The sequence below is a fragment of the Caretta caretta genome, chromosome 1 (genome assembly GCF_965140235.1).
Source record: "Caretta caretta isolate rCarCar2 chromosome 1, rCarCar1.hap1, whole genome shotgun sequence".
NCBI classification, from domain to species: domain Eukaryota; kingdom Metazoa; phylum Chordata; order Testudines; family Cheloniidae; genus Caretta; species Caretta caretta.
Genome location: NC_134206.1, coordinates 59,045,188 through 59,057,684, shown reverse-complemented (window position 1 = coordinate 59,057,684; position 12,497 = coordinate 59,045,188). Strand labels below are relative to the sequence as shown.

At 38.4% G+C, this 12,497-nt stretch overlaps 2 protein-coding genes across 6 annotated transcripts in view; one reads left to right on the top strand and one right to left on the bottom strand.

Moving 5' to 3' along the window:
• RB1 (RB transcriptional corepressor 1) overlaps positions 1-12,497 on the top strand; it is a 177,415-nt gene that overhangs the window by 95,565 nt on the left and 69,353 nt on the right. The gene's annotated exons all lie outside the window — the stretch shown is intronic.
• On the bottom strand, positions 5,552-9,057 carry LPAR6 (lysophosphatidic acid receptor 6). The gene has a single exon (XM_075128461.1). It carries the CDS (start codon positions 8,103-8,105, stop codon positions 7,077-7,079), a length of 1,029 nt encoding a protein of 342 aa, XP_074984562.1. The 5' UTR covers positions 8,106-9,057; the 3' UTR covers positions 5,552-7,076.

Here is a 12,497-nt window from a genome sequence, read left to right as displayed (position 1 = left end):
AATTAAAAACCATTCAGGTTTTGGCTTTTCAGTTTTCCAACAACAAAAATCAAATCTTTGAGTAAAGCAGATATTTTCTGCAGAATATTTTATTTGGGCAAAAACTCAATTTTCTGTCACAGTTCTGATGGAAATTTTTTGACCAGTTCTATCTATAAATCCCCATTATAGAAGGGGAGCTGCAAAAAAAAAAAGAGGTGAAATTACTAGTTTGAAGCCACAGAGGGTTTCAGTGTCAAAGCATGGATTAGAATTCTGAACGTCCTCATTCTGTGTTATTTGTTACTAAGGTCGTATGTCTGAAATGGAAAGGAGGCTGTCCAATCTCTCCAAAAATATCCCTTTGCGGACAGGGCTCTGTTCTCAAAGTTTCATCCATGTTTGATGTACTACATTGAACATGTTACAAAAGTTTACTGATCCTACAGAGAAAGGTAAGGGAAGGTGTGGTTGAAGTTAATTGGCAGGCAGCCTTCATACCACTCACATATACATTATCTTGTCTTCAGCTGAGAAGCATTTAAAATCCCCCGTACATACAATTTGAAATATCAAAGGGATATTGTCAAGATAAAAATCAAACTCAAACCAAATCATTGTACTGATCTTTGCTTCTAACCAAACCTTAGACTGCTAAAGCGAAATTTAAAAGAAGTTTAATTGATTTTCAAGCAAAATTAATTTGCTCTCAAATTTATTTCTTATTTTTACTTCAGATTCTCAGTGCTGTAATTTTTGTGGGTAGCAAACTCAGCACAGATGTGCTAATAACTTCTAAACAACAGTTTCCATTTCATTCTAAATCAACTACAGAAACATTTCTATTGGTCTTGGCTTTTTAAATGTGGGGAGAGCGTCCCCCTTAGATTTCTATCCCAACACTCAAATGCTAGTACCCTAGGGTACAAATGATTAGACCTAACAAAATTAGAACTTCTCCAAATTTGCAGATCTAGTGAGGTGTATAGACCTTAAGATATATTGACTGTTGGGAATTCAATGAACAAATTAACTTTCAGCTGTAAAATGACGATAGAAAATAATTTTCAGGTCAAGATGACAGAGTGGGTTAATACAATATGGTGGTGGGATTTTCAAAGGTAACATAAGGCATAAATGTTTTATTGACTTTTGCTGGGGTTTTAGTCCCAAATCACTTAGGTGCTTTTGAAAAGCCCAAACTAGCCAATCTGCAGGTTTAGGTCACAAGTGAAAAATATTTCTTTATTTCTGAAGGATTTCCTTCATCGCAAAACCACTATATAATCTTACCTGAATGGGAAAGGGTGGGGTCAAATAGACCCGGGTATAAGCCTTGCTTTAACTTCTAAAGTGCCTTTTAAACATTGAAAAATAACTCTTAAAATGCCCTTGTGAGCTTCTCTATCTATTGCCTTTTAATTAGTCCATATAAGCTTGTTTGTTTACAAATAAAAAATGTTTTTCTAACTCCTTGTCCTGCAAATTCAGCTTGGAATCTGAAACTCAAGTTGATTTATCTCTGGATCACAAATAATCACTGGAAAAGATTCTTCATTCAGTGTACGTTTGATAGATGTATGAGCCAGAATAGTGTCTAGTACTGTCTTAGCTTTTTGGCTGTGCTCCTAGGAGTAAAGTAATTTAAAACTTACCTTTGTCACTAAAGAGAGCATCTGACTCTGAATTAGCCCAGGAAGCAGGTGTCTTAGCTAACTATTGGTTTTTATTCACAAATCTGACCATAATGACACCACTTTAACAAGTTAAGGCTGCATATGAGCAACTTCCTCTGTTCTTCCCTGCTACATTTTGGCCGCTGTGAGGTTTGGCATTCATTACGCTATAAAAGTGATCCTACAGACCCTTGAAAAGCAATGGGAACATTTTCAAAAATAGCAACTTTTGGCAATCCCCCTCATTGGTGCCTAAATATAGACTTAAAAGCCTAACTTGAGGCTCCTATTTTTGAAAACTTTGGCCAACATTCGTATAAATCTGCACTTAGTCTAAGTGTGTTTGAGATGTTAATTCTGCTGACGGTAGATTTCTCCTCAACTGAGATCTAAATAATATATACTTTATCTATATCTATACACACGCAATACTTTCTTTATTACTATTCTCATTCTTACAATACCTAGAAAGCTAATGTTTCTTCCTTGCGAAATGACTGTGGAGTCTAATATTATTTTCTTAAAGTTTAAATTATGGCCAGAGCTAAAGATTTTCTTGCCCCTTGTGAAGCACGTGTAACAAAAATGAATATTTTCTTGTTTCTAGTCCAATGCACAGATTTTTAAGACAATCAAGTGAAGGCATTGATATGAAGTTAAAGTGACTGTAAGCTTACTAGGGTAGACATGGCCTAAATCTCTGCTTAGGTGTCTAAATTTTAACGATTGCTGAGCACTCTCAAATGGGAGCTGCAGGTGCTCAGCACTTCTAAAAGTCAGGTAACTGTATTTAGGTGCCTAATCATGGTTTTGGTAAACTAACTTTTATGCACGCTGGTTTAAAAATTTTTGCCTAAGAATCTCGCCTCGGGGACACAGAGGGAACTTGGTGCCAGGGTCAGGACTGGAACTCAAGAGCTCCTAGTCCTGTGCTTAGACCTGGGGCTCTCGCAACAAATTTTTTGGTGGCCTCAGAGTGTGGCCAGCAATTCTTGGTGGTGGCCATTCTGACAATTTTTTTCTAAAATAATTAACTTTTAGAAAAAACAAATATGCATATATACACGTCCAAATCGTAATTTATTTATGTAGGGTTTTTTTGCAGACTCAATAATAAAAATAATGTACGGTTGTCTCTATTCTTTACTGGACGTAAACACACAATAGAAACATCCCTCCAGGCCCTGCTGCCTGCCCCGTTCCTCACTGGGCTCCCCATCCCCATATTGCTGCCGGACCCTGCTTCGTTCCCCACCCCCATTGTGCTGAGCTACCTTCTATGGCCTCACACCCCAGGCCCACCACACTCCTTGCCTCTTGACCATAGAGCCCCGGGTGGTCGTCCACCTATAAGGCTGGTCCTTCTGAAGCCCCAATGTCCTGGGGTTGAAGCCGAGAGCCAGAGCCCTGCGGCTGAAGCTCCAAAGGCTCACCACCCCCAAGAAGGTGGGTTGGGAATTCATTCAGCTGCCTGTGGAGTCCAAGTTTCTTCCTGTGCTGTGCACACGTGCCTGCAGAGCAGTGCCCCAAGCCCCCAGGAGGCTGTGCAGTGCAGGGCACCGATCCCCTGCTGGTGACACCAGCAAACACCAAGGCAGCGGATCCAGGAGCAACAGCTGGTCACAGCAGGGAAGGGCTGCTGTTCCTCTCTGGCCATTTCCACCCTGGACTCCTGGGCCAGGAACTGTTGTGGCTGCAGAAGAATCCGCTGGGGCTGCATTTGAGAAACACTGGCTTAGACCATGCTGCAGTGAAAACCCTGAGTACAATGTGGGAGAAACTACAGTTAGGGTATGTGTACACTGCAGTCAGAGACGTGACTGCAGTACTCTTAGATCCAGCTAGCTTGGATAACAATAGCAGTGAAGCCTGAGTTGCTGGCTGCTCCCATATATACTCAGAGTCCTGGTTGGAGTTGTACAGCTCGTTGTACCTGGAGTACAGACCTTGGGTCCTGGGCAGGGTTGTGCAACTAGTGCTGCCATTGCTTCACTGCTATTGTTGTTTGAGTTAGCTAGATCAAAGCTAGCTTGGGTATGTCCACACATGTTGCAGTCACGCTTCTGATTGCAGTGTAGATACACTCTTAGCATTTGGCTTTGTTTTTTAAATGATACCTTGGAAACTGTTTTAAAGGGCAGTACCCTTATGTGCAATTTTATCTTCTCAGCCTGTTCTGGCCTCTGGGCCAATGATTCTGTATTTATGTAATCTTCGAAAAAGCTACCCTACTTCATCCTACCACATTCTGGGAGGAATTGGGAGTTTGTTCATTGTGCTTAACTTCTGTGATGTAGGTGTGTCATACCACAATTAACCTTCTGGTTAGTTGAGTAGCTTTGCCTAGCTGAGAACCTAGGCCACCATTTTCTGTTGGTAGAAGGATGGTGACTGATGACAGGCTGGTGAGTGTGTGCATATACGCACACACCAATAATGAGACTCTCAGAACATCATTCTAAGCATCTTGTGAGGGGAGCAAGAAAAAGACAAAATTAAAGGCCTTTCAGTTAAAAAATGTAACAAAGCTGCTGCACTGACAAGTAATTTTAAATTTTACTCCTCTATCTTTGTTCGTTTTTATGTGTGCTTGTACAATGAGGAACTAACTTTTTGAAAATTATCCATGAAACTGCTAGTAGGCAAACAGTAATGTTGCCAGTAACAGTAACTTAGAACAACTAAAACAAATCTGAGTTTACAAGCTAAAGTGAAATAAGTGATTTAGATTATTGTTCTTCATAAGTATAACTGATTATAAATTTCAGTTAAATTATACTTTAAATGCTATTTTAAAGGTGCCAATATTATATCATTAGGTTAAAAAGCTCTTTGAATCGCTGCAATGAAACAAGATGTATTACTAGTTTTAACTGTACAGATTTGCCAGTGACTTTATTAATCTGAGTAGCATATGTAAAACTGTTAGATGAATTTCTAAAGCAAGGTGGTTGAGGTAATATCTTTGACTGGACCAGCTTCTGTTGGTGAATATAAGTTGGCCCAGTAAAAGATACTGTTTAACCCACCTTGTGTGTCTCGTATCCTGGGACCATCATGGCTACAACACTGCAAACAGATATATTCCAATAACTTTCTGGGTTTTATCTTTTTCTAAAGTCTGGTGTGAACCAAAGAAAGATTTCAAGGTTACCAGTTGAGATCTTTTTATAGCATTAGATGTACACTGTGCCTGTACTGTAAGGCACAAGTTTTAAAATTTTGTTTTGCAGTCAAGCTCTGCTGTAAATAAGAATTTACTATCAAACTGTATATTATACTGTGCTTTTTAGGAGTTAGAGTTAATGTCAATGGTAACATACTAGTTCTGATTGTATTTGTTACAGTATTAGTATTTCTCTTTTATTTGTCCCTGGATCCCCCATTTCATTTTGTAAACTCATCTTTAGCATTTATGTTTATGGCAAACTTTTCTTGTGAGAATACATTCAAACATTCCTGTCATCATGGAGGATTACCCAGACCGTTATCCACTGAATTCTATACCACATTTGTAGTATTTACTTCAGTTTGTGGTACCTTGGGTTTTCCTTTCTATATGACTGTGGGATAGTAATATTGCTGTATGGTTAGGCTGCCAAAGTCGTTCAGAATCAAATTCTGGTAAGATAAGCTCTTCAAGTAGCACAAATGTACATTTTCAATAACAGTAACCAATATGTATTTCTAACCTAAAGTGAAATCTGAATAAAACTTGCATAGAGTGATAGACACAATTGGACAATATACTTGAACATCAAATTGCAAGTGCAATACACGCTTTCTGTAACATGAATTCACCTTTCTTCAGATTGCCCAGATGTAAGAGTGCTTGAATTGCTAGTAACATATCTGCATATTATAACTGAACAGAGAAATCCAGAACACAAGTATACTTTAGTTCAATTTTTATTCCAGACTTAATCATCTTTGGAAGAAACTACCACTTGACACTTCTTTAACTTTTTAAATATGTATTATTTTACAGTAAAGGTAAACAAATTCTGAGCATGGTAAGCGCAGTACTCCGGCTGCTGAAGAATGTATGAAACACATGCCACTTTTAAACATGCTTCTATTGGGTATTGCTTGCTTACTTGTAAAGATGAATCAAAGTTGCATCTTGCTTCATATAAGCTCTTAATTCTTAAAAATTCCTGGATTTATTGCAGCAGCTTTCAGGCACCTCAAATAAATAAATATTTTTATTATCTCACATAAGAAGCTCACATTAAAACATGTAGACATCAAAATTATGGTGCTTATGTGACGTACAGAACATCTAGGAGAGGGTACTTTACAATAAACAGCTAACTGCCATTTCTTGTCTTCTTGGAAAAGAATATTTAATGTGTCACCCAGGATATCTTTGTTCATGTGAGGAATACTCAATGTTTTTTCAATAACAAAGAAGCACTTTTGAAGTTAAAGTACACAACCCAAACAGGTTTCAGAGTAACAGCTGTGTTAGTCTGTATTCGTAAATAGAAAAGGAGTACGTGTGGCACCTTAGAGACTAACCAATTTATTTGAGCATAAGCTTTTGTGAGCTACAGCTCATACTTTCCACAGTATGCATCCAATGAAGTGAGCTGTAGCTCACGAAACCTTATGCTCAAATAAATTGGTTAGTCTCTAAGGTGTCACAAGTACTCCTTTTCTTTTTACAACCCAAACAGAACACTTATTTAAAGAATTTAGTCTTTTAGTCTTATTTGCTATACTTTCTTAGAAACAGCTTTGAGTTTGTTTTGTCAGCAATATTTAAATAACTGACATCTTGTTTCAGTAACTTTACATACTTTTTAATCCATCTGTAAATTTATTTTTACAAAGGAGTAGCTTAACTTTTGCAAACAAATCCTACGAAAGATGGTGGGTGTGGAACTGACACCAGAGTTGCAATAACTTGATCAATGCTTTGAAGAATCCAGACATTAAGAAATTAACACCTAAACAAAATAGTTGCAGCCTAAAATGTATTCACAATTTAATTTTTTAATTTAAATTGTTTTAACCTGTTAACACAAACAATGAGAAGACCTAGTCTTCCAACTTCATAATATGTTGAATTGTAAAACACTTTTGGACCTTGTTAGTATCAGCTTAGGTTTCCAAACATCAGTTTATTTTTGTGTGGTTCAAAATTGTAAGGAGACACAGCATGTTCTATATAACAGGTCATGGAATCTGTGACATAAAGGCAGAAGAGATAAAACTTTGACAACTATTAAAATATTTGTAATTCTTGCAGTAATTACATTTTTCTATAAACTATGTTTACAATTGACATTTAACTTTTTCCTATTTTTAATCATGATATAAACAGTTTTCTAAGGTGAAGAAAGTTTATTCAGTGTACAAGAAAACATTTTAACAGCTGAAGAAAGGTGCATTTCAGTCCCAGTATTTTCTTTCAGTTTATATTGTAGATTCATTGTCAAATATTTTAGCTTTTAAAGTCTGGAGGCTGTGTTGAATAAAATTTTCAGCAACCTGAGTTTCAGTGGATCTGGAATCGCGTGTTCTAGCTGATCTGTTCTTTTTTATTGAGTTTTTAATAGTGTCTGATGTAAAATAGTATATTATAGGGTCAAAACAACAATTTGAAACTGCAATGCATAGAGTGATAGGATACATAGTCCTTACAGCAGTTACTAATGAACAATTAATCCATATTTGTGTTCTCATTAGAGAATAAAGTATTAGGGTAACATTATATGGCACAAAACAGAAACAGAATATCACCAAATGGACAAAAATCATTTTGAGTACCTTTTTTTTGCTTAGCTTGTTCCGACTTAATGTAACTGGTTTATTCAAAGTCCTTAAAACCATCGTAGAACAGGTCACATTTAAGAACAGTGGAATAAAAAATCCCACAATTTCAATGAAGATAACAATCCTTGATATATAAGTTTTCCAGGTGGTATCCGGAAAGTTTTCAAAACATGTGTTTTGTTCATATTCAGTGTTATTTCGGGTGGTGGTAGACTGAAAAAAGCTTGCTGGCATGCTTCCTGCTAGTACAGTTATCCATACTGCAACACAGACAATTTTTGCATTTCTTTTGGTTCTAAGAGTCTTAGACCAAAATGGGTGCACTATGGCTAAAAAGCGATCGACGCTTATACAAGTCAAGAAGAAAATGCTTCCATACATGTTTGTATAAAACATTGTGACAGAAATCTTGCAAAGTATATCTCCAAATGGCCAGTTTCTTATTGCAAAGTAATAAATCCTGAAGGGTAATGTAAATACAAAAAGTAGATCAGATATTGCTAAATTAAGCATGTAAGTAGTTGTTTCATTTCGCATTTTTAATGTGAATGTAAAAATGTATATAGCAACGCAATTTGATATTAGACCAAGGACAAACACCATGCTAAACGTACATCCATATAAAATATACTTAAAGGAGTCCTCAGTGGAACAATTAGAGCTTACCATTATAAGGGCAATTTAAATTTACAATGCTGAATTCCTTTCGTTAGCAGCCCTTCTGCTGTAACTCCTTTAAAATCTCTGGGTAGTTTGCAGATGAATTTGGTCTGTGAGTGATTTCATAAGTTTTCCATTTTACTTTAAAACTTCCAAGGTGAAACATGAACGTTGCAGTAGGAAGATACTACCTTGGGAATCACCAGGAGATTATTCTTTTCTTCCAAATGCCACAATAGTCACACATCCAGTCCTGGGCGATAATAAGCATAGTCTTACAAGCAACAGATGAGGTCATCCTTACATTTAATTCCACGCTCTTGTTTTCCCAGGTGTTAATGAAGTTGATACAGAACTTGCTACTTTATGTTCAACTGCAAGTCAAAAAGTAGAGAAGTACTTTAAATGCAGATTTTCCAAAGTTGTTTAACTGAGAGTGTGTAACTGAGGTTACTTAGGAAAAGATTTCCTGGTCTCTGTAAGACGTAGGAGTTTCCACCTCTTTCACTGCCGCCTTCCCGTAAAACAAGCTTTTCAACTTGCCTGCACGCTAACCCCACAGGGCGGAAAGCAGGCTGCTTAGAAATTCAGAAATAAAATTCCAAAGCGTGTTTGTTCTTGCCGAATTTAGATCTCCTCCTCAGATGCTGAGTGTATAGTAAGCCTTGCTTATTCTGAAGAGAGAGGGGGAGGAAAAAAGAGCTCAGTCAATTTGTAATATGACATCACAGGAAGAAGAGGCTGGACTTAAAGAAAGAATGGTTTCAATTCAGTTTGTTTGCCTTTCTTTAATCAGATAATGTGTCTGCAGGGAATATACCTCGGAGTCATGCAAATGCTCAGAATGGTGGAGCAGTCTGCTATTAACTCTTTATGTAGCAGGAAAAAGTCCCTTGTCATCAAAAGTGCTTTTAATTTTTTTTTAGTTGTTTGACAAATTCAGTGCAAAATCTTTTTGTTTCTTTTTAGTTATGAAAGGTTTTTGGGCTGGCGGAATAACTCCCACATCTAAACATTTCATTTTCTATGTTAGTAAAATTATATACATTCTGAAATTCTTAATGGCTACCTCTGAAATTTTCTTAAAGATGTAATTTTGTAAAAAGTATCCTTCCTTGTGATGATGCATAATGCTTATCAAGAAACAGACTAGCTGATTAAGCAGTTTTAGATCTTAATTCTCTAAACACTTCAGCAGATGCATAACTTTCCTCATGTGAGCAGCACTTTTTGAAGTCAGAGAAAGTCATTGGGAAATATTTTATTTATTTTTCCTATGAGAACTTAATTTATGTGAAGGGAAGATTATAAAGACAATGGAATTGAATCTGGGGGTTACTGGGGGCGGGGAGGGGGAAAGTAGAGGGGAGAATAAAGCAATATGTTGTGGGATTGGGAAGGAGAATTTAGTGAGCCTAACAATCAAAATCACACAGCTAAATTTCTAACAAGATATGCCTATTATCACCTTGATCACTGTGCATGTATGTTGTATTCCTTTTCACTTGTCTTTGTTTTTTTAAATTGTACATTCTGTGGGGCAAGGAAATCATTTTCCTCTGGTTGTGAAGCACCTAATACATTTTTGGTTCTACCACAATATAAATTATACACCTCTGGTTCTGGTAATTTTGTAAAGTGAATCACTTATTTGTACTTCCTGTAATTATTCCTACTAGGCACTGCCTAATGCAATGAAAATAAATTTCTGCTTATTAAAATACTTTGTAAATTTTAAAGAGAACTCCTTTACAGGATGGCACGAGGAGACCCTCAGTTTAGATACGCTAGTCTCTTTCTGGTGCCAAAAATGCATATTTCACAGTCTTGGAAGAGGAAATCCTTGTGCATATGTGTGACTGATTCAATTTTCTCAAGCTAATTGTTAAGCCATGGCTTGGTTAGGAAATAGTGTATAGTCTATTCCCATTGTAAATGATGATAGATATTAAAGAACTTCTTATTCACAGGGGTGTGGCATGGTTTTGCAATGTGAGGCTTAGCAAACAGAAATCCGAAATGCATCAGATAAGGCTTACTAGCAAATTTCTCTTTCCCTCCAAACAGTTTTACCCTGATTTCTTGATAGAAGTGAAGCAGTTGAGCTCTACTTCCTCACATTTATGACCTGCTAAATGTCCACACTTGGAGACTCCTGTTAAATCAAGAAGCATACTCAGTTTTCAATTTCTAAATATATTGGAGCTGGAAAGGTGAATTGAGCAGACTGTGGCTATGTGTGCACTGTTAACTTTGTCACAGCATAGATTTTACTTCATGTTGTTGCTAAAAGCACCCAGTTGTCTTGCTTACTGTAAGCAAGACAATTATATATAGTTATATTTTATGTTTTCACTTCCTTATGCCTTAGGTGACTGATCCACAGCCCACTGAAGTAAATGGAAGTCTTTGCATTGACTTCAATGGTTCAGGCCCTAGGAGTCCTGACTTTACTTCTCTACTCAGTGGTTAGTTCCTCTTCTTAGTATGGACTATGATCAAGTCACTTTTTTAGTAAAAGAAAACTATGGCACAAATATGTAACCCCAAACTTGGGTGCCTTAAGTTAAGCCCCTAGATAGGGGTGGGCAAACTTTTTCGCCCAAGGGCCACATCTGGGAGGGGAAACTGCATGCAGGGCCATGAATGTAGGGCAGGGGGTTGGGATGTGGGAGGGAGTGCAGGGTGAGGGAGGGGGTGCGGTGTGCAGGAAGGGGTTTGGGGCAAGGGGTAGAGGTGTGGGGTGTATGATGGAGCTCAGGGCAGGGCGTTGGGGTGCAGGAGGGGGTGTGGAATGTGGGAGGGGGCTCAGGGCAGGGGGTTGGGGTTCAGGGAGGGGTGCAGGAGAGGTGTGGGGTGCAGCGGGGTTGGGGGCTCAGGGCAGGGGGTTGAGGTACAGGAGGGGTGAGCCAGGGGGCTCAGGGAAGGGGGTTGGGGTGCAGCAGGGGTCTCAGGGCAATGGGTTGGGGTGCGGCAGGGGGTTGGGTTGCAGGAGGGGTCCGGGTACGGGCAGCAATTCTGTGGGCCGGATCCAGCCCCCTGATGGGCCGGATCCAGCCCCCTGATGGGCCTGATCCAGCCCGCAGGCCATAGTTTGACCACCTCTTCCCTAGATCCACATTTTAGGCACCTAAATAAGTTTACTAATGGAAATCCAACTCATCTATGAGATTAAGCACCAATATGTAAATGCCTAACTATGGATTTAGATGCATCACTCAGGCACGCAAGTCTAACCGTTTTTGCATAAATCACTGGTCAAAGATCACTCAGGAAGTAACAGATCTCTGGTCACCTGATTTCTAGGTCTGTGTTTTATTCAGCTAGGATGTCAGTGTATAGGCAGTAAGGCCTAGTGCATAGAGCCCTGGACTGCGGTTTGGAAGGCCTGTGTTCTGTTCCTGGCTCTGCCAGTGGCCTGCTGGGTGACTTTGGGCAAGTCATGTTAGCTGTCTGTGCCTCAATCTCTCCATCTTGTAAAGATGCAATTTAAGATCTACGGCTGAAAAGGCATGATGCAAAGCCCATGAAAACAAAGATAAACCTTCCAGTTACTTCAGTGGGCTTTGAAGCAGCCCGAAATTAGCATAGTCACTAACTCTCTGCACCTCAGAGAAAAGTGCTAAAAATTGTCCTGTTGCAGAAAGCACTGGCTACACTGTGGTCCTATCTTGTACTCCCTAGTTATTGTATGAAATTAACACCTTGGTGATAGCAGTGTTGAATTGGAGAGGTTCAACTGTCTGACTACAAAGAGTTTGTGTTCAAATATTCTAGTCTCTGTTTTGGAATTTTTTTAATTTCTCCATTTCCAAGTGCATCCTGTAATGAACAGTTGTAATCTGCTTTATAGTTACCTCCAGAAAGGTTACATTACTTACATGGACTTTTGAACTTTCTGGTTATGAAAGCTCTTGATTAGAAAACCCAAACATCTTTCTCCTTCAACTCACATTTTATTTTGTTGCTCTGAGTTTCTTTGTAGAGTTTAATAGCCAAATTGGACTTCAATTAGCAACCGTTGGCACCAATTTGATGTTCATGTTTAGATAATTTAAGTTTGCATTTTAGAAGTGTTTAAAAATGGACTGCAGAATATTCTAGTTGTAGAATAATAAATGCTGAGTAAGTTAAGTAACAAGCTTCTGTTAATTCTGGATGCCTTTTGATTAACTTATTTTCCTGCTTCTCATCAGACACTAATTGTAGATTTTAGTGTGTTGCTTTCTCTGGGGCATTTCTTATTGATACAGAGGGTTTCACGTGCCAAAAAAGAAGTACTGGAAGTGCCACGTGATTCCATTCCAGCACCCCAGAGAAGTTGTGGAACAGTGTTCTCGAGTGTTCCAGTTGGACTTGAGCACTGCAATGAACCTATTTTTGTGATTGCATCCTTATAAA